The 26,815-nt window shown below is 44.8% G+C and overlaps 1 protein-coding gene across 1 annotated transcript in view; it reads left to right on the top strand.

The window, feature by feature from the left end:
• Positions 1-24,454, top strand: part of LOC146031271 (uncharacterized) — a 333,294-nt gene extending 308,840 nt beyond the window's left edge. Inside the window, exons 4-5 of the mRNA XM_083158438.1 lie at positions 22,524-22,668; positions 24,251-24,454. Coding sequence (XP_083014564.1) covers positions 22,524-22,668; positions 24,251-24,440 — 335 coding nt within the window. The 3' untranslated portion in view covers positions 24,441-24,454. The remainder of the gene's footprint in view (positions 1-22,523; positions 22,669-24,250) is intronic.
• Positions 24,455-26,815: the final 2,361 nt, after the last annotated feature.

Here is a 26,815-nt window from a genome sequence, read left to right as displayed (position 1 = left end):
ATCCTGCCCTGCTGGTGTTCCCTGCTTCAAGCTATCTGACTATCCTGTCCTGCTGGTGCATACAGTCTCAAGTCATTCTCAGCCACTCCTCTTAGTTCTAATGTGAGTGCTTCTAGTGAGGGGCCGGGACCTGCTTGTCAGACGCAGCCAAGTCCAAACCCTTTTGCGGGGGTCCCTGGTGAATATCATTGACTTGTTAGACTCTGCGCCCTCGCCAAGGAGTCTACCCAATACTCTCGTTCTACAACATCAACGCTTTTGCCTGTGATGCCTTTTTTTGAGGGAATAGAACACAAATTAACAAGAAAAGACCCAAACTAGCAACATGTGCATGGTAATACAGTTGCAATGCATTTACTGATGGCACAAGCAAATAAATCTAACTACCTTCCTAACTCTAGGGGTGGCACCCCACAAGATGGGGCACTACAGGTGCCAGCACCATAAAGTCATGGAAACACTGTAATGCCCTGCAGGCCTAAAGTAGCTGTGGCACTACAGGTGCCACCATGACTGGGTATTAAAAAGTACTACTGGAGTTGCACAGAACTGAGTGTCACGGGTGGAGGGCTGGGTTGGATCGTGTGGTGTTATTATAGATGGTTTCATAAATGCAAATAAATCACTTATTCAAATAATGGCTTTGACATAAGGAAAACAAAGAAAGTCCCAAATAACGTCTTTGAGCAAAGTATTTAGAAACAAATGGAAATAATAATAAAAGGCAATACGGCTTGCATAACTCACGAAGTGACCGGAGAAACTGAGGGAGATCCAATATACGGGAAAGAGAGCTTTGATGATGGAATGGAGGTTTTATGGCAAAGACAGGTAATGATGGAAATGAATGACAGTCCAGGCAAGGTCACGGGAAAGAAATGGGTGATGATCCAGAAGGTACGGAGAAGACTGTAAATGGGTGATTTTCCAGGCTGCAGGATATCCCAGGAGGCGATGTCCCTTTGTGGGGTGCAGGCGGACTTCGGGGTACCGGCTGGAGCCCACGGGCAGGTAGCACTGGTATCACCGGCAAACAAGCAGAAAGGCACTGAAAGGTCAGGATTCCCAGAGTCAGTAGCAGAGCGGACTAAGGTGAAGGTTGCAGTGGACAGGAGTAGCCAGGAGTCTCCAACTGCACAAGGCTAGGAAACCTTTGCACTGACACCAGTTCACCAGGACAGATCCCCTAAATACATAGTTGGCGGCTGTCATTGGTTTAGACAGTGCAGGAAGGCAGGAAACCTGAACCTGGCGTCCAATCTGCATTTTGCCCACATCCAAGATGGCGGCGCCGGCCTCCCAGCTCCGCCTCAGTCACAACTCCCTTGGGACTCACAGGGACCCGCCCCCGACACACAGTGCCTCCCGGCCGGCCAGGACACAGCAGCACGCCCGCACCAGAGACCCAGAACGGACTGGCAGCGGCGGGCACGGAGGGGTGAGTGCCTCACCACGGCCGTCCGTGACACTGAGCTTATATAGCTTGCAGCACAAGCAAGGCAGATCAGTTGGCAAAAGGAAACAATGTGCAGAACTCACCAGTTTGCAGAAAAAAGGCGGAAAATCCCGGATGGAACTTCGCCCTGGGAATCTGAGACAGCAGAGTGGGAAGTGTGGAGTTGTTGGCTGGTGAATGCTGAAGCATGCAGAGCCCTGAAGGCTGGAGAAAGTAGCCTGACTTGGGTGAAGATGAAGCAGCGTGCCCTGAAGTGTATGGGAGGCACAGACTGCCAGCATGCAGAGAGTGCTGTTCAGTGAGGATAGCCTGCATGCCCTATCAGCAAGTGAGCAGCTGCAAGGGTCAGAGAGCGAGTGGGCCTGCGTCCCTGGAGCTGAGGCATCGGGAGCAGCCCTATGCAGAGAGAGAGCCCAGTGGGAGTATCGGCAGCGGCAGAAGGCCAGCGGAGGTCCTGGCATTTATAGTACTCTGCAACTGAAGTGTTATGCATTAGAAGTATTCTGCATCTGAAGTATCTTGCATTTGAAGTATTCTGCATCTGAAGTATCTTGCATTTGAAGTATTCTGCATATGCAACGTCAGCACCTGACTCTACCACTATTCTGCATTATTATTGACACAGAGTGCATAAGCCTTCCATATTTATCAGTGTATATCCAGCATACAGTCAAGTTTCCCAATAAAGTATTTACAGTCACTATCAGCCTAGCAGTGACAGGATCCAGTGGCAGTGGTGTGCTCTTGCCATATCATACTGTACTTGTGAACATTGTGGACACTCATGAGTCATCTATTTAATAAGTGTGCTAAATATTAATGACATTACTGCACTACATCCAAAATCACTACTCTAAACTTTTGAGGAATACACTCCTTCATTACATAAAGGGTTTTATATACATGCTTGTATATCCCAAACGTCAGTACCACGTGACTATTCAACTGGGATTTGAGCATTTAAGTTACACTGAACAGTACAGTTATAAAGGAGACTGTTGATATTTACCTACAGTATGTTGCACTGCGAATTGTGGATATGTGCATGTGATGTATGTTCTGATTAATGCTACTACTGAAATAGTCTCAGATATATATGTCTGCTGAGGTAGATATTGAACCGTTGAAGTGAATATAGAAATGTAGTGCATTTAATGTTGCAATTATAGGAGACTACCCGCGGTCAGTGTCCCTCTGTGTTTCTTCTTTTTCACCCGACCTTTTAAGCAAAATAAATGACCTAAAATCGGGGCCTTATGTAACGCTGTTTTCCCCGATATTGTTATGTAGTGCCTCCACCCCAAGCAAGGTCGGTGGTACCGACTATCAATCCTTATTTCTTTTTAGTCGTTGACGACTTTCGGGGTGAGCTTGGGGAATCACCCTGAATAAGGTTCGGTGAAATTTAATAACGGAACAATTTATTTATACATATGTAAGTAAAAGATACAACAGGGTACCTTACCCAATACAGTTGGGTCATAAAAGATATCCGAAATATAGATAACTACTACTATACCACACAATACTCAATTTATGCTACTATCCCAAGATATTAGAGATACCGTACTCCTAGGAGTAGTGCCAGAATCCTGCAATTGACAAGTATCTTACTTTATCATATATACCACTACCCCTTCAAGTAGCTATTGTACGATAACCATATCATTGAATAACAAACTTTGTATTATTATTTCTTATACTTTACTTTTCTAAGCTATTTCTTTCACTTATATGTGATGACCCTACTACCTCATGTCTAATGTCTGTAATCAAGTCAACAATATCCCTACAGTAATGACCACAAGTAAGTATGTAGTGGACTTCTTGGTGGTATTGTTACAGATATAGATGCAGTCTATAACGAGCGTCCCCAGGCTCTTGGAGAACCGGGTTTAGCTCTGTGGAGTAATCCAATATAGTTATGTGGCAGTACTGGTCCTCCTTTAATACTCCTGGTGCCTTATATCTTGGTTTCCCTTGATGACACTAAGCTGTATAAGTAGCTGTATCTTCTTTATTATTGTGATGACTGCCTCTAGAGTGAGCGTCCCTGCGGGCTAGCAATAGGTCCCTGGAAAACTTCTCACTTGCCAGTGTCAGTATTGCACTATTACCATTAGCTAGCTTCCCCAGGCTGCTTCACCGGGTTTCGCTATAGATCAATGAAACAGTAGCCAACTCTCCACCTGAATGGTCACTACAGTTGCTCCCTTGCTTGAAATAGACCGAGAGGTGTCCCCTGGCTCCTAAGCCGGGTTTAACTCTCTCCTGGTCTAGGTGTAGTTATATAAAAGGTTGGGATGATAAATAGGAGTCGCCACAATCAGTGGAATACCCTCCTTTCCGGTAGCCGCTTGCTGAGGTATAGTCTATACGACCTATAAATTGTCAGCCAGTCCTCAGGTAGTAATACTTTTTATGCAGGGTCACCTAGTATAGATGTGATCTCTAACACTAACTTCTCCCAGTATAATCACTGTCACTTCATCCCCTGCAGCAACGGGGCTTAGGGCTGCTTCTTTGCAACACAGCTGATTTTACACCACACAGGGAGCCCCTCCCCCGGCTATCAGTCTCTGCCAGGGATCTCCTAATCACTGTCTGAGCCTCAGCGTCACTACTCAGGTTAGCCCCTCCCTTGTTGTCCTCTTAGGGAGATGTGGGCTGTATTGTATAATGGCTGGACTCACCCCGCCTCCGGATGGGAGGTATTGCTACTCACTCCCTATCAGACTCCCGGCCTGGGCGTCGATGACGCGACCTATGCAGCGCCGCCCACGAAGTGACGCTACTTGGGAGGATTCCCCTCCGGCTGATCCGCTCTGTACACCACACGACGGGATGCCCGCTGTCAGCTTCAGGGTCACCGTACTCTCCTCTCTCCGCGACAAGGTAGTCACTCCATATTTCTCAGCACCGCTCTCTGTCTCCCTTATGCTGCGTTGCTCTGCACGTTCATCCCCAGCCTTAACCCTTTCACCGCGCGCTCTTCTCGAAGGTTCTCTCTCCCTTCTTATATTAACTCTCTCCTCACGCGCTTCTCCCTTCCCTCCGTTAACTGTCCCAGCAGCGCTATCCACGCGCACCATAACTTTATTAACCCACTGTATTCAAGGCTCATATACAGTCTTTATCCCAGCTGTGGAGATAATGTTACTGTCCTCCACCATCAGCCTTTGGGCACGGAACAGTCCTTGTGACCCCATCAAATAACATCCCCCAGCATTTACTACTATAGTTCACAACACACAATGTGTGGTCTATATACATATGTACATGAAGGGTATTACATTTCTCCCCCTGGAGATCAACTTGGCTCGTTCCATACACAGGCAAATTGATCTCCATTTACACTTTATAACACAGTACGTATTATATTCTTTTCCACTTTAACAGTAACAACAATTTACAGGTATGCCTCCAAAATATGGCCATGAATATACCAATTGTGGGTGTACTACTCTATCTACTACTGTGGGACACCCCAATTGCTCATAGGTTAACATTCTTGGAGGTCTACGCTCCCTGGCGGTTAATGGAGGTTCCATTTGGTAATTACTGTATGAAGTTTCGCTCCCCCAACTCTCTTCGGTAACTACCGGGTGATCGATAAGTTCCGGCTCTGGGAGGACTTCCCTGAGATTTGAACTTCCAGCATCGACCATTTGATTGAAATCCATTTCCCATGTGGCAGTTGGTTCAATACTTCCTTCTCTGTAGAAATACCCCATTTCTGTGTCGGGCTCCTCTTCTTTGGCCTCTTTCATGTCGTCTGGACCAACAGACGAGTTGGCTTTCTTTTTGGGGGCCTGATTAGTGGCCAATTCACCATTCACTGGATTATCCCTGGGAGGAAATATAATGTCTTGCGTAATGGGTAATAAATGTTGACGGTGGTATGTCAGTAGAGGTCCTTTCTCGCCCTCAGGGACAATCTGGTACACCGGGATACCGGGCAACTGTTTTAACACTACATAAGGGACGTCTTTCCATCTATTCTCAAGTTTATGCTTGCGAGGGCAACCCAGTCTCTTAAGCAGGACACGATCTCCGGGTAGTAAAACTTGTTCTTTTACTTGACTGTTATACCGTGCTTGATTTTTTTTATTTTGTTTTTGAGCCGAGTTTTGGGCTAACGAGTAAGCACTATTGAGTTCCTTTCTCAACTGGTCAACATACTTTGAATGAGAAGGAGCCTTGACAGTAGTAGGAGAGGTGCCCAGGCTAATATCAATGGGTAGTCTGGCCTCTCGACCAAACATCAGTAAATAAGGGGAAAATCCCGTAGCTTCATTCTTGGTACAGTTGTAGGCATGCACTAGGTGACAAACATACTTGTTCCACTGATTTTTTTGTTTTGGATCTAAGGTACCCAGCATGTTTAATAAAGTTCTGTTGAACCTTTCCGGCTGAGGATCTCCTTGTGGATGATAGGGAGTGGTTCGGGATTTCTGTATCCCACACAGTTCACATAGCTCTTTGATGAGGTGACTCTCGAAGTCGGGACCCCGATCAGTGTGGATGCGGGCCGGCAGCCCATAATGTATAAAAAACTTTTCCCAGAGTGTCCTGGCCACTGTGATTGACCTCTGATCGGGAGTTACAAAGGCTTGGGCATAGCGAGTAAAATGGTCAGTTATAACCAGAATGTTACTATTTTTTCCATTTGGACCCTCAAAGGAAAGGAAATCCATACAGACTAATTCCATGGGCCCCGAACTTTGTAGACTGACCAAATTTGCGGCATGCTGGGGTAACGTCTTTCTTAGTATACAATTTCTGCATTTGCGACAGTACTCATAAATGTCTCGATTCATTAAGGGCCAATACACCCTTTCTGCTATTAATTGTTGTGTTTTGTCATATCCCAGATGCCCATGTGGCCTAGAACCACCGCGGCTGCTTCTATCGGAACCAGATTTACCGGCTAAAATGTAGGAAATATTATAATGTTTGTTTACTTTTTGTTTTTCATTTGACAATAAATACATTTCCAGTAAAAAAAAAAAAAAAAAAAAAAAGTGTGGTAGTTCTCCGATACAATATTCCGTGTTTTATCACCAAATTTCTTCTTTGACGACCCAATATCTTAAACCGTACAGTCATTGGAGAGGAGAGGGCCGTAGCGGAAGGATGTTGTATTTGCTGCAACATAGCGCCTATCTCAACGTCATCTGTCTGGGCTTTTCGTAACTGTTCCTTGGACCATTTAGGTAAATTTCTCATTTCTTCTTTGTTAATCCAACAATACATTAATGGTAACGATTTTCCAGAGGCGCCTAGTGCGCTAACCCGTTCTGGCAGTTGTTGTATACAGTACACTTGATGACACAGCCCTTGTAGGGCCGGAGCCGGTACTTCTATCCAGTCATCATTTTCACTAATATTGTAGGACTGAGGTACTCGTGATAACGCATCTGCATCGGTATTGTTGATCCCAGGCTTATATTTCAAATCAAAGTGGTAGTTGGAAAGAGCTGCCAACCATCGGTGCCCTGTTGCATCCAATTTTGCCGTGGAATTGATGTATGTTAAGGGATTGTTGTCAGTATGCACGGTGAAGCTAACTCCATATAAATAATCATGGAATTTTTCCACTACTGCCCACTTGAGCGCCAGAAATTCCAATTTATGGACTGCATAGTTCTTCTCACTACTGGAAAGACTCCGACTAACATATGCTATTGGTCGTAAAACCTCCTCTTGCCATTGATAAAGAACCCCTCCTATACCATCCATGGATGCATCTACATGAACTTCATAGGGTAATTCTGGATTGGCATAGGCTAATACTGGGGATTGAGTCAAATGCTGCTTTAATTGTTGAAACGAGCGGTCACACTCTGCTGTCCAACGTTCTCCAAATTCTTCTTGTGGCTTATAATACTTTACCAGGTCATGTCGGGGTGTCCCCACCGGAGGATACCCTTTGGTAAGTTCAGTGAGTGGTCGCGCAATTTGGGAATATTGAGGGACAAACCGCCTGTAGTAACCACAGAATCCCAAAAATGAACGTAATTCTTTCAATTTCATGGGTCTAGGCCACTCCTTCACTGCCGCTATCTTATCCGGGTCAGTAGACACTCCCTCTCGGCTGACTACATGGCCCAAATATTTGACGGTGGTCTGGCACAGTCTGCATTTATCAATTGACAGCTTCAATCCCTTTTGGTGTAACCTTTTCAGTACTTTCAATAATCTATGATTGTGTTCGTCTAAGGTCTTACCGAACACTATGACATCATCGAGGTATACAAGTACTTCACGATAGCACATATCCCCAATTACTTTTTCCATTGTCCTTTGAAAGGTTGCAGGGGCCCCCTTTATACCTTGTGGCATTTTAAGAAACTCAAAAAACCCTATCGGACAAATAAAGGCTGTCTTGGCACAATCATCTGGATGCATGGGTATTTGATAGTATCCTGATCTTAAGTCCAGTACAGAAAACCATTGGCTCCCCTGAAGGCAGTCCAGAGCTTCTTCCACTTTTGGTACTGTGTACTGATCTTCCATAGTTCTATTATTAAGCGTTCGATAGTCTATACACAATCTTATATCTCCATTCTTTTTCCGGGCGACCACAATAGGAGATGCATAAGGACTTTGAGATTCAGCTATTACTTGATTCTCAAGTAGAAATTTTAAATGAAGGCGCACATCATCGAAGTCGGCAGGAGCCAATCTTCTTGACCGTTCACGAAATGGGGTATCATCAGTCATTCGTATTCGGTGTTCCACCCCAGTGGCCGTTCCTAAATCCCAATCGCTTAACGAATATACTGATTCAATTACTTTCATTTCCCGGATGAGTTGTTCCCGATCGTCATATGAGATATCGCTGCCATTAAAACATTCCAATATTCGGGTGTTGAAGGCGGAAAGATTAACCTCATCAGTTCTGGAGTGGGCCATATCCTTTGGAGCTGCAAAGGAATTTAGAGATTTTGCCTCGTGGTCAGAAGGAGGTGAGATTATGTTCTCCTGGTCTTGGCACCACTGAGACAAGGTTTTGAATAAATGTGAATTAGTCCCCACAATTACAGAAACAACATCTTGTCCAGAGGGAGGATCAGGACATACAAGTGCTAAAAAAGGCAAGGGGTGTTGATACTCTGCAGTATTGTCTATAAACTGAATGTGAGTGGTCACATATCCCAAGTAGGGGTATTTTTGATGACTCAATCCCCATATCACTAGTCCCTCAATAGGGTTCAAAGGTACATCTGACAGATGTTGATGGTACCATCCCTCGAAAATTATTGAGACTTGTGACCCACTGTCCAACAACACTCTACAATACTGATCATTTATTAGCGCTGGAACCATTGGGGCGTCTCCGACTAGGCCATTTTGTATTAAACTAGACCACTGGGTGTTCCCCATTGAAGATACATCTATGAGTGGGGAGTCGATGCGGGGGTCATCGGCGTCCCTTGTACGTTTCCCGACAGTGTAGAATCCCTTGGGTCTGTATTAGGTACTCGTCGGCTATATCTTCCCCGTTGTGGGCATTCGAAACTACGATGGCCCAGTTGGCCACAACTATAACAGGTATAGTTCCCTCTATCATCCGATCTTCGATTATAACCTCTTCCACGAGTCCTAGGGGCTTCAGTCATCCCCGGCGCAGCTGGAGTCTGAAAGGATATTAGTTGATCTAATTTCTTATTTTGCTCTTCCATAAGCTGGTATAACCGGTCAGAGGCTAGAGGTACTTCAGTAGCTGGAATTACCACCTTGACTCTTTTGAGGGTCTTTTCTCTGTTTTCAATTTGCACTTCTTCCAATTTCACTTCTTTTATTAGCTCACTCAGAGTCGGGGCCTTGTCTTTGGATATAGTACACCTAAGCCGTTGGGCCACTGGGTTTGATGTCAAAGCTCCCCGCAACACGTACTTCAGTCTTTTCTCATCCATTTCTGCCCCCTGAATTCCTCCTTTGTCTAATAATTTATACAGAATCTTATTTAGACGATAGATGAAATTAGTAAGAGTCTCATTCGGTTCTTGGTATGTGTGATTAAGTCTAGATAATAGATCTCCTACATCCTCTAATGTTCCGAAGGAGTAGTCTAGGGCATCGAAATAATCCTTGAGCGTAGCATTACTATTACTCCTCCTGGTGGCTTGTATAATGCCCATGGCCGGCCCTCTAAGACTCTCTACAATGCGCTGTTTTTTTATATGCTCCGGACATCGCCATTCTTCTGAATGCTGTGTAGCAGCTTCCCTCCATGCTTCATAATTTTCTTCTCCCGTCGGAACTGGTACCAATCCCGAAAATATGCGTAATCGCCTATATCCGCCTTCATAATGCCACCTTTCCATCTGACTAACTACTCGATCCATAACTTTATCCACCGACGGGTCTTGATCTGGTTCCCGAGTTGCCTCAGTAGCTAAGTGCGGACTAGTATGGGAGTCCTTACCCCTTTCTCCATTTCCAGCATGGGTAGCATAACTGTCCAGTTGTATCTCTCTCTGTTCCTCCCCTGCACCTTCCGGCCAGATAATCTTCCACCTTTGAGTGGGTGACTGTGAGGTTATAATCTGAGCCGGTATTAAGGTAGAATCCAATTTGTTAAGGTTAGTAATCAATACTGCCCACACATCTCCTTCTTCACCTCTGGATTTTTTATCGACCAATTTGGGTCGACGTACTCCATATAGTTTATCGACTTCTTCTAGAATTTCTTCATCAGCCAGGTTGTCAAACTTTCCTGCCATAGCAAAACTACAGTCCACAAATAATCCATGGAGCTGCATCCACTCCTGGAGTTCTTGGGAAGTTATAAGTTCCATTTTGGTTCGGTTGATCTCAGCAGTGCCTCCAGATGTAACGCTGTTTTCCCCGATATTGTTATGTAGTGCCTCCACCCCAAGCAAGGTCGGTGGTACCGACTATCAATCCTTATTTCTTTTTAGTCGTTGACGACTTTCGGGGTGAGCTTGGGGAATCACCCTGAATAAGGTTCGGTGAAATTTAATAACGGAACAATTTATTTATACATATGTAAGTAAAAGATACAACAGGGTACCTTACCCAATACAGTTGGGTCATAAAAGATATCCGAAATATAGATAACTACTACTATACCACACAATACTCAATTTATGCTACTATCCCAAGATATTAGAGATACCGTACTCCTAGGAGTAGTGCCAGAATCCTGCAATTGACAAGTATCTTACTTTATCATATATACCACTACCCCTTCAAGTAGCTATTGTACGATAACCATATCATTGAATAACAAACTTTGTATTATTATTTCTTATACTTTACTTTTCTAAGCTATTTCTTTCACTTATATGTGATGACCCTACTACCTCATGTCTAATGTCTGTAATCAAGTCAACAATATCCCTACAGTAATGACCACAAGTAAGTATGTAGTGGACTTCTTGGTGGTATTGTTACAGATATAGATGCAGTCTATAACGAGCGTCCCCAGGCTCTTGGAGAACCGGGTTTAGCTCTGTGGAGTAATCCAATATAGTTATGTGGCAGTACTGGTCCTCCTTTAATACTCCTGGTGCCTTATATCTTGGTTTCCCTTGATGACACTAAGCTGTATAAGTAGCTGTATCTTCTTTATTATTGTGATGACTGCCTCTAGAGTGAGCGTCCCTGCGGGCTAGCAATAGGTCCCTGGAAAACTTCTCACTTGCCAGTGTCAGTATTGCACTATTACCATTAGCTAGCTTCCCCAGGCTGCTTCACCGGGTTTCGCTATAGATCAATGAAACAGTAGCCAACTCTCCACCTGAATGGTCACTACAGTTGCTCCCTTGCTTGAAATAGACCGAGAGGTGTCCCCTGGCTCCTAAGCCGGGTTTAACTCTCTCCTGGTCTAGGTGTAGTTATATAAAAGGTTGGGATGATAAATAGGAGTCGCCACAATCAGTGGAATACCCTCCTTTCCGGTAGCCGCTTGCTGAGGTATAGTCTATACGACCTATAAATTGTCAGCCAGTCCTCAGGTAGTAATACTTTTTATGCAGGGTCACCTAGTATAGATGTGATCTCTAACACTAACTTCTCCCAGTATAATCACTGTCACTTCATCCCCTGCAGCAACGGGGCTTAGGGCTGCTTCTTTGCAACACAGCTGATTTTACACCACACAGGGAGCCCCTCCCCCGGCTATCAGTCTCTGCCAGGGATCTCCTAATCACTGTCTGAGCCTCAGCGTCACTACTCAGGTTAGCCCCTCCCTTGTTGTCCTCTTAGGGAGATGTGGGCTGTATTGTATAATGGCTGGACTCACCCCGCCTCCGGATGGGAGGTATTGCTACTCACTCCCTATCAGACTCCCGGCCTGGGCGTCGATGACGCGACCTATGCAGCGCCGCCCACGAAGTGACGCTACTTGGGAGGATTCCCCTCCGGCTGATCCGCTCTGTACACCACACGACGGGATGCCCGCTGTCAGCTTCAGGGTCACCGTACTCTCCTCTCTCCGCGACAAGGTAGTCACTCCATATTTCTCAGCACCGCTCTCTGTCTCCCTTATGCTGCGTTGCTCTGCACGTTCATCCCCAGCCTTAACCCTTTCACCGCGCGCTCTTCTCGAAGGTTCTCTCTCCCTTCTTATATTAACTCTCTCCTCACGCGCTTCTCCCTTCCCTCCGTTAACTGTCCCAGCAGCGCTATCCACGCGCACCATAACTTTATTAACCCACTGTATTCAAGGCTCATATACAGTCTTTATCCCAGCTGTGGAGATAATGTTACTGTCCTCCACCATCAGCCTTTGGGCACGGAACAGTCCTTGTGACCCCATCAAATAACATCCCCCAGCATTTACTACTATAGTTCACAACACACAATGTGTGGTCTATATACATATGTACATGAAGGGTATTACACTTAAAAGGACAACACCCGTGTGAGCCTGTATTCCTTCTACTAACTCTCCAAGGAAAAAGAAGAACCTGTGTGGTGGGGCGACTAAAACCAGCGACCCCGGATAGTGCATTACCTGTCACACACTGAGCAGGGTGTTACATTGGTCTGTCTGTTATAATCCAGTTGTGTTCCATTATTGTTGTTCCAAAGTAAAGGGCAATGGAATATGCTGCACTATATATATAATAAATTGGTAAAAGTAATAATAATAATAATAATTATAATAATAATAATAATCACTCCATTTTCTCTGTCACCAATAAAGTATATATTCTGTATTTTTTCCAAACCAGACACAACATGGGTACTCATGGGAGGTTTGGGAATTTAAAGAGGCCCTTTTAAAATTTACCAAAAGTGACCCACATCAACAGCCTGCAACCTTCTACCCAGTGGTGTAACTATTAATTTGGCGCCCCCCTGCCGAAAATGTTGGCAGCGCCCCCCCCCCCATTGGGTAAACAACCCGCCCCCCCCATGCGGCCTTTACCTCCGAGTCCTCAAGTCCTGCCACATCCGTCTGCGCTGGGTCCCGGTTCTCCCGGCTACTGCTGCTAATGAGAAGTGACACTCAGAAAATGGCTTCCCCCATACAGCAGACCGTTTTTAAGGGTGCTGCGGGACCACTGCTTCTACCAATGAACCTACACACACCAGCACACCACCCTCTACCCCCTAACACATCCACACCAAATTCTGTCACCCCTCCAGGGACTCACAGGCACGTCAGATCCATAGGAATCTTCCCTGTGTCTTCTATTGCAAAACCACCCTAATGGGTAACCAAAAATAATGGTTTTGTGGACACATATAATTGCTAACATGAACATTTCCAGGTCTGAAGGAAATACAGTACATTGGGGGCATATTTATTAAGCCTGGTGACATTATAAAGACAGCAGTGATAATTAACAGAACATTTAGATCTTCAGATACAATAGGATGCCGATCTGTAAATCTACTGTGATACTTTTACATATTGCTGTGGCATTTACAGTAATCTTTCGGTAGATAATATTGATAATAAATACAATTACTAACCATGAAATAAAATGTCATGCATCATGTCAAATCTATACAATCATAGAGCATCCAGTACTGAATAATATGGCCTACTTTTTTTATTAATCCTTCGCTATCTTATGCAAATGAATAGTCAATCAGACTTGCATGAAGAATTTAAATTAAGCACTGAATAAGAATTCACCTTGACACAGATTTGCTGTATAGTAAATGTGACCATTCCCAGAAAAGGTCATACAGTATATTTAATGTAGTTAGAAATAGAGTATGGTGTCTCTCTCTCTCTCTCTCTCTCTCTCTCTCTCTCTCTCTCTCTCTCTCTCTCTCTCTCTCTCTCTCTCTCTCTCTCTCTCTCTCTCTCTCTCTCTCTCTCTCTCTCTCTCTCTCTCACCTTCTGTTATTGTGTCTCATTTATTATTGCCACACAACAGTACACACATCACAAGCAATTTGATTACACTGATTGGACAAAGGTTTACCCATCTCCAGAATAGTCTAATTATCTATTCAAGTATTCATATTTCCATGAAACATTGGAAATTATCATAAACCTTAACAAGCGTGAGTCTTTCCAATCCCGCTGATAATTACATGCAACGTAAAAGCACTCCTGTCCAATAATTAGTGATAATACAACTAGACTTCAAGCAATGTCTAGTCTGGAAGCATAACACTTAATTAGTTAAGGTTTTTGTAGGATATATTCAAGCTCACAAAGGGAACTGTCCAGTAATTTCATCAGTCAATGTGATGCTGTAGTTGGTTACAAAGAAGCATCGTACAGTTAATACAAAGAATGATGATCTTTCAATGTTGTTTCAAAGTTCCCTGCACTAGAACAGACACTAAGGGCTGCTACTGAACACAAATCAGAAGCCAGTGTAATTGATTTGCAAAGAACAAGAAAAAAAAACAGCATTCTGTAGCAGGATTCATAATGTTAACACGTTGTACATGTACTCTGGTGTATAGGGTCCCACAGATATATTGTGCTGAGGGAACCGTTTGGTACTGCTAATTAGACTAGTTGAGAGTGGCATCAATGCACTCCCTGTAACAGCGGAAATTCTGCCACTGCCTGCAAAACACTATCATCTAAGAGCTAGTGTATGCATCCAAAACATGCCTTCATTGTTAATGTGCGGTCCCCAGTGCATACTCAGAAAATAGCAAACTGCATTGTAGTCAGGGTTATGGAGACTAATTCAGGGAGTCAGCGTTGTGGAGTGGGATACCAGTTTCAAAATAAAATCTTATAATAATTTATAAATATTAACACATTAGCCAACATCCCCATGGTCATAATCCCTTACATCAGGATATGGCTGAAAATCCTGGCAATTGGAAGCTGATGCAAGGGTTAAGCTGCAGGATGGGCAGGGGGTAGGTTTAGGCTGCCAAAGAGGATGATTAGGTAGGGTTAGGCAGCAGAGGAGGTGGCATTGTAACTTAGTCTGAAGGAGGGGTGGATATGGGTTAAGGTTTGCTGAAGAATACTAAGGATACTTATCAAAGATTGCTGTCATTTTCTCCCCATTGTCATTGCCCACCCCCGGCACCCACATCACGGCAGAATTACCATGTGAATGCCAAGCGTTTCATCAGTAACTCGCTGCCGGTATTCTGAATACCTAAATTCTGATCTTTAGGATTCTTTACCCCTTGCATTAAACTGTAACTGCAGCTATTTAGATAATTTTATTTTTGTACACACTTAAATGGACAGTTATCTACACAATCTAGTTTGGACAGTCCACAATATTCACTTGTATACTTCTGGCAGAAAAACAGGGGAAGATATAACCATTTTTTTTCAACCAGCAGATTCTGGCTTCGTAATTGGTTTTTATTGTTTTTCTCAATGGCCCTATTCGGAAAGCCCCTGGGTTGTTGTTGCAATACAAATGCACAAGCAACACATAATCATGTAAAGCTATTAATTTAGTGGAATTACTCCTCCTCCTTCATGTGATTATTAAGTGAAACTTGACTGCCAGCGAGTGAACCCTACTGTAAATGCTTAGGCCAGAGCATTGTGCCAACCTTACTTATTGACTGCACAGTCCACCATCATCAACAATTGACCACTGCCATACTTGGACTTCTCTGCAGCACATTGATAGGTCACAGCTTTGAGTCTAGCTTCATTAGGTATCTGCTGACTGTGTCAAGGTCATCATCCCGGGACAGACGTCTGAGTAAGCAAAATAGGTTCTTGAATACAACTTTGGAACAATTAATGTAGGTTTCTTGAATAATTGAGAAGACGGACAATTACAAATGTTCGCACAGATTAGCTAAATCAGTTACTCAAGGTACAATGAGCATGCACAAAGTGGAACCTTAAATGGAATGTGCCAAAGTGCCCATCATTGGCAAGTGCCAAACAGGTATCTATTGTATAAAGAGTGACAAGAGATGTGTACAAATGTCTAAGGTTCAAAGTGCGAGGTGCATTCACACAATGAACGACGAATGAATGTCTCCCGAAAACATGCAAATCAGTGGAGCTGTGAAATCTTTGGGTGGACACATTGCATTGAATAGTAGGAGACTTTCTCTTCTTCTAAACAATCATGTGTTTCACTTGGGTGACCTATAGCAGCATTGTTACTGACAGCTGGGCTGTCATATTGATCAGAAGCTGTAGAACCAGTAAACTGTTCCACGGTTCTTATTATACTGTAAGTTATTTCATGCTGCCTTGTGCCAGTGCACAGGCTGAACAATGGGATGCTCTAACTGTGGAACTCTAAAAGTTAATAATTAATATTTTAGGTTCTGTATCTAGTCATGCCAGTTTCTGATGTATGAAGAAAGAAAAAGAAGACAAAAGATAAGGCACCATGAAAACAAAAGAGTTAAGGTTGGAATGGTCATTGAGGATGAATGGAATAGGAAGGAAACAACAGCGAGGGTGTAAAAGAAGGCATCCAGCATGCAGTACAAAAATGTTACTGAAAGCTATAGAAGAACACAGGCTGTGTATAAAGCCAGTAACATTTTGTCAAGCCATTGTTCATGCTATGCCCAGAATAATGTAACTTTTGTAATGTGTTTGAATGAGGCAATTGCTTTACTTGAGCCTGTGCATCGAATAGAAATAACTGGTCACATCTAGTCTTGTACATAAGTCTAGCTACAATACGTAGAAGGGAGCTTTCACACTATAGTTTTGTGGGCATGCAGTATGTTGTTATCATTAAGTTAAGCGTATAGTTCAGGGGTTAAAGTGAGGGGGAACTGAGTTCCACCACCTGTGGTAGAGTTGCACCTCTACCACAGCCCTGAACAGTAATTCCAACAGAAAAGCCTGTCCCAGTGGCTTCTTTTTCTGGCACCTCGTATGTGATGAAGTGAAGTAGTGCCATTAAGAGGAGCAGTCTCCGTGCTTGCTGAAGACAGGGTGAGAGGGGCTGGAGGGACACAGGGCATGGAGCTGCTGAGAGACATGGACAGTGAGCTGCTGGAGTGACAGAGACAGATGTATATAAGGGGAACTACTGTGTGATTTAATAGCACTACATGTGGAATAATTTGTATATGATTGTGCTACTGTGTGTTGTCATTTTAATTGGCCTTACTATTGTATTACCACACCCCTTGCTTGTGGGACCATTATCTCTTTACGGGACAGCATTCTCTGATGCCCTCGGCACACAATGAGTGTCAGCTGCTTAGCAATGGCTGGGCACAGCTTCTGGAGGATTTTGAGGTGGCAGGTTGCATGGTGCATGTGGGCTGTTTTTGCCAGCTACCAGTGGCTTAACTATAAAATTCTCTGCCTTACCCCTCAAATGTGCTGCTGCCATTTTGTGATGGTCATTTTCATTACCAGGAGCCAGGAGAAGCGCCAGGACCGTAGGAAAGGAGATTTGCTGGTCCCGGTGGTGACAGCACATTTGAGGGGTAAGGCAGGCTGGTCCTGACTCCCGAGCAGTGCAGCATATCAATAGCCCTGCAGCCCACACTTAACTCAACGCCTCGCCATGATCGTGGGCAGGGGCTGGCTGGCAACTTTTAGCCTGGGGGGCAAATGCAATCAAGTGGCCCAGCTTTTCTACCAGCGCAAGGGCAAAAGGCAGCAGCAGTAAGGAGTGACTCAGGAGGCTGAGTTTCTGCTGCTGCATATAGCGCTGTTCGCCTCCTAGGTGACAGACCTGGGCAGCCCTTCTCACAACAACTTGTCTGTCCTCCCACCACCAGCAAACACACCTTTACTATGGACAGCTTTAACTGCAGTCACATATAAGTGCAGGGGCATAAGTAGAACTCCGTGGGCCCCATATCAGAATTGTGAAGAGGGCCCCTGCCACGTTGTCTTTACAATTTCCATTAGGGGAGCAAGAGAGAGAAAAAGAAAATGAGGGGAGTGAGAGAAACAGGGGGAGAGAAGGGTGAGAGAGGGTGAGAAATATTTGGCAAAGTGGTCAGGAAGGAAGGAAAGAGAATTCATGGAAAAAGAGGGAATGAGAGAGAAAGGGATGAGAGGGGGCAAGAGAAAAATGGAGAGAAACAAGAGTGAGAGTGTCAGGTAGATACAGGGAGGATGTCTGGGAGAGTGTCAGTCAGATAGAGAGAGTGTCAGGGAGAGAAAAAGAGGTAGAGACAGTGTAAGGGCTATTTCACACACTCCGGCTCCTGCTGGACGGCGAAATCCCGCATTGTGAAAAGCCGTGCCGCACACCAGTTAATAATGGACACAGTTGTGTCCATTCACACGGGACGGCCATGGCCTGGCCGCCCGTTTGCAGTCGGATCCCACCACTGGAAGGGACGGCTGCCGGGCTGTGGCAATCCCCACCATTCTAAACTCTAGAGTGCGGCACGGCTTCTTGGCCGTGCGGGATTTTGCCGCCCGGCAGGAGCCGGAGAGTGTGAAATAGCCCTAAGAAGAAAAAGAGGGAAAGGAAGAGAAACAGCATCAGAGAAAGAGGCTGGGGCATACTATGCTGCAGTGTGGGGTGGCTGCTACCTGCTCCCGCACTACAACACACCGACACACACAGATATATTTCCCAGGGACTACATTGTATATTGACCATGGGCACACTGACACGCACATACACATTCTATCGGGACCAGGGGCAGACTGACTCCCACACACATTGTATAGGGACCATGGGCACACACATACACATTGTATAGGTACCAGGGGCACACTGACACACATATTGTATCGGGGTTAGGGGTACATTGAGACACACGCACATTATGTAGGGACCAGGGGCAAACTGTCACCCCCACACATTGTATAGGACACACACATATATTATACGGACCAGTCCAGTGGCACATTGTAAACATACTTTAATACAGCATACACAGATCAGTGGTATGCAATCCCTTCCCCTCCTCTGATGAATACCTCTGTGCTGTCAGGTCTGTGTCTTCTGATGAGAAGGGGAAGTGAGGCAGTGACGGGGGCCCAGGAGCGCTGAATTTAATCCCATCTGGTAGCGGGACTTGCAAATAGCGTCCTTGCTGCTTGGAGTCAGCGGGATGCAGCGCAAGCGGGGGGGAGCTAGTCAGCAGAGAGCAGCTACTCTCTCCGCGGCAGCCAATGGAGCGAAGGGGAAAAGCCTCCGCAGGCTTTAGGACTCAGAGCAGCCAAGTTGCAAACCGTAATAAGAGATACAGCGCCGGCCGCTCTGTCAGTGCTGCAATACAATCGGAGGCTGCAGCTTGTAGCTCAGCCTCCCCGAGCTTCATCCTCACAGCAGCCTTCTTTTCCGCAGCGGTGTGGCCAGTCAGCAGCATGCATGCCTTTACATATTCATCTGTGAGGGATAAGCTCAGGGAGGCGGAACTACATGCTGGAGGCTCCAACTGTTTTGCAGCACAGACAGAGCGGCCGGTGCTCTGTCTCTTATTACTGTTTGCCACTTATGTGACTGCGACCCGGGTGCCTCCCAGCCCAGTCCGCCTCTTACCGCTGTGGGTTGATGTCGCACGCACAGCCCCGGTGCCTGGAGGATCCGCTGACAACCTCTGCACATGTAGATGCTGACAACAGCCGCTGCTGACATCCCGGAGGAGGAGGCGGGGCAGCGCCGGAAGAGTAAGACAGCAGCGGGCGGGAGGAGGCTGAGCGGGGCTGCTGCTGAATGAAACTGTATATAACAGGGGAGGGGACTGTATTTCGACGGCGGCGGCCTCACTATGATCAGCCTCCCGGGAATCTTCCCGGTAGAAATAATGGCCAATCCGCCCCTGGCGCTGTCATCCTCTGACAGACACTAGAGGTACAGCAGTACCTCTAGTGTCTGTCTCCTCCTAGGCGGCGGCCATTTTTGGAGGGGCCATCACCATGGAGGCCTGTGTGCGGCAGCAGGACCCGACGACGACTACGGCAGTGTGAGTGCACACAGCCGGCCCAGACCCAGCCACTACATACCGGCCCGGGGGGCATGTGGCATCCTGCCCCCCGGCCCAGCCCGCCCCTGATCGTGGGGTTTGCAGGGCTATTGTTATGCCACTGCCAGCTATTGATACAGATGCATCTGGAACAAGAATTGTCAATTTACCATAGGTCTGGCCAAAATATGGCTGTTGTAAAAATGCAAATGACGGCATGCCCTCACTTAGTTTAATGTTAAGGAAGGCTGGACATGCTGGGGTGTGTAGTTTCACAACAGCTGGGGAGTCACGGGTCGACAAGGCCTAATGTAGCACATAGTTTAGGGTTGCCTACTTTATGGCTGCCCTCTCCAGGAGAGGGCAGCTAGTTCCTTCTCACAGGGGGGCGGGGCCGCTGAAGGTATAAGAAAAGGGCGGTGTGTGGGCAGAGCTACAAATGGTACATCATGTTTTGGGGTCCTGAATAGCGCAATTGTGTCCACTGACCCCCGCGACACTCCCATAATGGGGTGTCGCGGGAGAAGACCAGCATTCTGGGGGGCCGGGAGGAGGACCCGATTCCAGGAGGGTAGGCAACCCTGACATAGATGCATATGGAATAAAGATGTGATATAGGGCCAGATGCACCAAGCTTCAAAAAGTGATCAAGTGGAGAGTGATAAACAACCAGCCAATCAGCTCCTACCTGTCATGTCATAGGCTGTGTTTGAAATGTGAGAGGAGTTGATTGGCTGGTTGTTTATCAATCTCCACATTATCACATTTTGAAGCTTGGTGCATCTGGCCCAATGTAACATATACAGATTAAGCTGGATCAAAGATCTAATAATTGTCATCAGATTATAGAATGCTTGCAGTCATCTTGCAGACATATCTTCTGTTGTTTTATCTGTAGTTTAAGAAGAGATTGTTCTTGTTGATCTCTCAATGTACAACCTGTATTGCATTATTATGCTTGGTTGTCTGTCACTGGGTGAACCTGCTCTGTCGGTAATTTCTTCTAATATTTGTGCTTAACATCACCTATACTTTGCAGTCTTGAAATGGTACAGATGTTCTTCCACTTTGACTCTGGCTGTCAGACAGCAGATACTGATTGTCAGCTTGGAATGTTATGGAACATTCTTTAGTCAACATACACCTTATAGACAAGAGTTCACCTTCCAAGCAAGGAATATACAACACATTCTTTACTGATACTGCCAGATACTTACCAGACTTTGGGGGTGTTTCTGGTTGACTCTGGTTGACACGCATATATATAAAGTGACTCTCAGGTCAGTTATATATATGCGTGCACATTCGGGCGGAACTGGGTGGGCAGCTGACATCCGGTGATGGCAGCTGCCCGCCCCTGGTGCCCATGTGAGCTGGCGGTTTCCATGGGAATGCCCAGCGTTTTCATGAGAACGACCATGAAATGCTGGGTGTTCCCATGGGTGAGTACCCCAGCCCGCCACATGCCACCGCCTGCAAACTTGACATCCATAACAACAATGTCTCCTTATGGATGTCAAGTTCTTTAAAGAAGGTTCAATTACACATGTAACTTTATGCTCCCAAATGTATGTGCCAACTATGGGTGACCTTTTATTTCAGAATTATCACTTGCATATATTTGTGAATGTGAAAGTGGATTTTCATATATCAGAGAATGTCATTTTAACTTCCTGAAATAATCTTGTTTCTCTGCTTTTTATTTATTTATTTATTAGCAGTTTCTTGTATAGCGCACACATATTCCACACAGAGCTTTAGAGTATAGTCCCTGCCCCAGTGAAGCTTACAATCTATATTCCCTACCACATGTAGACGCGCATACAGACATTCTAGGGTTCATTTTGTTGGAAGCCAATTTGGCCTACCATTATATTTTTGGATTGTAGGAGGTGCCCGGAGTACCCAGAGGAAACCCACGCAAGCATGGGGAGAATATACAATTTTATTTTCTTAATGTCAACTTGTTCATTATGTGTTGTCAGTCAGTCTAACCTTAAACCTAACCCTTAACCTAAATACAGAACTAAAATGTACTGCTGACATTCTGACTGATGAAACGTAAAATGTTGACTCAATGAACATTTCCATACGTGTGGTCATTTTAACCATGTTATCATTATCATTATGAATATCACCATTCTGACCAAATACCATGCTTCAGGGCCATATTAACCTAGGGGTGGGTGGAGCTATAGTTCCAGGCCTCCACATAAATATACAGCAGATCCATCCTCATGACAGCCTGATGATCACAAACCGCACCAGCTGGCCACACAGTCTGCCATAAATCATAACTATTAAAACATATTTCTATTTCCCACACAAAATTATGCAAATGTTGTAATTTTACATATTTAGAGAGACACCTGGGCTGATAGTGCTCAAGGTCTATGTGACAATGGCCATGCCCACACAACACTGGCCACACCCACTCCACACTGGTTACAACTTCTTATAATAGGCCCTTTCATTTAGCAATGGTGTTTCCCAATAACGGAAGCAGCACCTACAAAAATATCATGATGTTCATCACTGATCTGCAAAGTAAGAGAATAAGTAAGACATCATTAGCAAAGATGCAAAGTTGCAAAGATGCAAAGTTGAGGTGACCTGATTGTCAGAATGTTATGCCTTTGAAGTTACATATTTAACTGAAACAGATGTGACAGTGCACAGCTACTGGTATCTTCAGGTGTGATTGAATCATTCCTATAGAAATACCAATAAATGTCACTTTAAACCTTTAGTCCCTTTTTTCCTTCCTCAGATGCACAGAACTTTAACCAACTCCGCCAAGATGCCACCAACTCACCCCGTGGAGCCCAGCTGCGGAAGCCGCATCACCACCACCACCAACCCCGCCTGGGGCGCTCCAGTGCCTTGATGGCCTTAGGTCTCTACAAACAGCTGTGGTAATTCCCTTCTGCTTCCAATTCTCAATTAAATGGTCATTTAGGGGGAAATTTACTAAGAAAAATTTGTGAAAAAAAATTGCATTTTCATACGAGAATAAAAAATTTTGAGGCGTTTTCGTATTTTTGGCATTTACTATGCCAAAAATATGAATTTTCGTATTCGTATTGATGGGACATTCGTATTTGTATTTACAAATACGAATGATTACACCATCATTAGAATACGACAGAAATCACCATTCAAAAGAATGGTGATTCCTGATTTACTATGCTAATTAGCGATACTATTGGCCGCATAGCGGCCAATCAGGAGCCGAATTTCCCGGCTCCTGATTGGCCGCTAGGCGGCCAATAGAATCATTTGGGGGAGAGGAGCTGAAAATAAACCATCGGCATCTCTCCTGTTAGTTCGCGACAGGGGACCGCCAAGACACTTGCGCTTTTTTCCGAAGAAATGGACTACTTCAGGAGAGAAGAGGACCAGATCTTCACCAGAGGAGACATGTAAGTATAATTTGCCTTCACGGGTCCCCTTATGGATTACTTCGGACCACGGACCCGGACGTCGACCCGGACACCAACATGGACAACGACGCCGACATGGACCCAGACCAGGACACCGGACCAAGACCGAGGGCCCCCTACGGGCTCAAGATAGGTAAGTATCAGTATGTATGGGCTATGTGTGCATTAAAGTTTTATTTTTCTTATGTGTCAGTGTGTTTTTATTTAACTATTGGTTTTGGTGTGGAACTAAAAGTCACAGCAAGCCCTTTAATGGGCCACATGCTGGGACTTGTGGTTCTCCAGGTCCCAGTATGCGTTCCAGGCTTGCTTGGACTCATAGTTCCACAGAAAAACCCAATGTTTTATTTCTATCTTTTACACAGAATCAGCCCAGGGCCACCGGGGACAGCACCAGGCTTCAGCCTGGTCAGGTAGGTCCTGGAGGGGGGACCCCTTTATTGGGGGGGGTCACTCCTCCAGGGCCCCTGGCCAGGCTGACTGGTCAGTAGGGTAATGTTTTGGCCGCGATACCTTATATAATAAGTGTCCCCCGGCTGTGACATTACCCTGCTGGCTGGGTTGGCCTGGGGCTGGTTCTTAAAATACGGGGGACCCCTACTCATTTTGTCCCCCGTATTTTGGGAACCAGCCCCGGACCTGGAGCCTGGGGCTGGTTTTAAAAAATCAGGGAAGCCTATTTGCCGGGTTTCCTGATTTTTTATTGCCAGCCCCGGCTCTTTCAGCCTGGTGCTGGTTACGGCCGTGGAGGAGACCCCACGCCGTTTTTTAAATTTATTTATTTTTCAATTTTTTTTACACTCTGCAGCCTGCACGGATCTGACTGATCCGTGCAGACTGCCTGCACGAATTCGTATTAGCGGCCGTATATACGGCCGCTAATACGAATCATTACACCAGTGGAGGGTTACAAAGCAGTGTATTTGACTGCTTTGTAAATTCCCTTCTGGAACACGACTTTGCATTCGGCTGAAACAGCCGTATGCAGTCGTATTTATTTGTATTAAGAATATTTTGTATTCGTATTCTTAGTAAATTTCCCCCTTAATCTCAGTTTTTATTCCAGAATTCCTGCCTCCTCTAATCCGAAAACATCTGCAAAGGATACACCTGTGGTGTGCATAGATGTTGGTTGCCGTGGAAAAATTCAAAATACCAGCAACTCATCACAATCACTTTTTATTAACCCCTTCCCGCCGCAGCCTGTTTTTGCCTTCCTGACAGAGCCCTTTTTTCAAATCTGACATGTATCACTTAAGTGGGGATAACTTTTTTTTGCTTTTACTTATCCCAGTGATTTTGAGATTGTTTTCTCGTGACACATTGTACTTCAAGTTAGTGGTAAATTTGGGTCGATACAGTCTGTGTTTTTTTGTGAAAAATACCAAAATGTCGTAAAAAAATTGAAAATTCAGAAATTATTAAAATGTTAAATTTTCTGCTTGTGAGACAAATAATCATACCACTCAAAATAGTTAATAACTAACATAGACCATATGTCTACTTTATGTTTCCATCATTATTTCAACCTCCTTTTAATTTTTTTGGACACTAGGAGGCTTAAAATATGAATAGCAAATTCTCAAATTTTCAAGAAAATTTCAAACACTGATTTTTTTAGGGACCAGTTCAGTTCTGATGTGACTTTGAGGGACTTGTATGTGAGACACCCCCATAAATGATGCCATTTCAAAAACTGCACCCCTCACAGTATTCAAAACAGCATTTTTGAAGTTTGTTAACCCTTTAGGTGTTTCACAGGAATTAAAAGAAAGTGTAGGTGAAATTTCAAAATTTCATTTTTTTTGCAGATTTTCAATTTTAATAAATTTTTCTAAGGAACACAGTAGATTTTACTAGAGAAATGTGACTAAAAATTGATTCCCCCAATTCTTTTGTTTTCATAAATATCCTATATGTGGCCCTAGTGTGCACGTTGACCAAACCACAGGCTTCATAACAGAAGAAGCACCTACTTGATTTTGGAGCCTCCTTTTTATGAGATTATTTTTTAGGCACCATGTAGGTTTCTAGGCACCATAAGATGCTAAAAGTTAGGAACCCCCCCACAAGTGACCCCATTTTGCAAACTACACCCCTCAGGGAATTCATCTAGGGGTATAGTGTACATTTCAAACCCCCAGGGGTTTCACCAATTGTGGTACAACTGGGCTGTGAAAATGAAAAATTAAATTTTTTACACAAAAATGCAGTTCTGGCTCAAAATTTTTCATTTTCACAAGGAATGAAGGAGACAAAGCACCCCAAAATCTGTGCCCCAATTTCTCCCGAGTATGGCAATGCCTCACGTGACCAAAAAATACCATTTGGGTGCATGGCAGGACTCAGAAGGGAAGGAGTGATATTTGGATTTTGCAGCACAGGTTCTGGTGGAATGTTGGTGGGTGCTATGTCGCATTAGCAAGACCCCCGAAGCACCAATACAGTGGAACCCCCCCACAAGTGACCCCATTTTGCAAACTACACCCCTCAGGGAATCCAACTAGGGGTATAGTGTACATTTCAAACCCCCAGGGGTTTCACCAATTGTGGTACAACTGGGCAGTGAAAATGAAAAATTAAATTTTTTACACAAAAATGCAGTTCTGGCTCAAAATTTTTCATTTTCACAAGGAATGAAGGAGACAAAGCACCCCAAAATCTGTGCCCCAATTTCTCCCGAGTACGGCAATGCCTCACATGTGACCAAAAAATACCATTTGGGTGCATGGCAGGACTCAGAAGGGAAGGAGTGATATTTGGATTTTGCAGCACAGATTCTGGTGGAATGTTGGTGGGTGCTATGTCGCATTAGCAAGACCCCCGAAGCACCAATACAGTGGAACCCCCCCACAAGTGACCCCATTTTGCAAACTACACCCCTCAGGGAATTCAACTAGGGGTATAGTGTACATTTCAAACCCCCAGGGGTTTCACCAATTGTGGTACAACTGGGCAGTGAAAATGAAAAATTAAATTTTTTTACACAAAAATGCAGTTTTGGCTCAAAATTTTTCATTTTCACAAGGAATGAAGGAGACAAAGCACCCCAAAATCTGTGCCCCAATTTCTCCCGAGTACGGCAATGCCTCACATGTGACCAAAAACTACCATTTGGGTGCATGGCAGGACTCAGAAGGGAAGGAGTGATATTTGGATTTTGCAGCACAGATTCTGGTGGAATGTTGGTGGGTGCTATGTCGCATTAGCAAGACCCCCGAAGCACCAATACAGTGGAACCCCCCCACAAGTGACCCCATTTTGCAAACTACACCCATCAGGGAATTCAACTAGGGGTATAGTGTACATTTCAAACCCCCAAGGGTTTCACCAATTGTGGTACAACTGGGCAGTGAAAATGAAAAATTAAATTTTTTACACAAAAATGCAGTTCTGGCTCAAAATTTTTCATTTTCACAAGGAATGAAGGAGACAAAGCACCCCAAAATCTGTGCCCCAATTTCTCCCGAGTACAGCAATGCCTCATGTGTGACCAAAAAATGGCAGGACTCAGAAGGGAAGGAGTGATATTTGGATTTTGCAGCACAGATTCTGGTGGAATGTTGGTGGGTGCTATGTCGCATTAGCAAGACCAAAAAAGCACCAATACAGTGGAACC

This window comes from Crinia signifera, chromosome 1 (genome assembly GCF_055691185.1).
Source record: "Crinia signifera chromosome 1, ASM5569118v1, whole genome shotgun sequence".
Lineage (NCBI taxonomy): Eukaryota > Metazoa > Chordata > Amphibia > Anura > Myobatrachidae > Crinia > Crinia signifera.
This window is presented reverse-complemented; position numbering and strand designations above follow the sequence as displayed.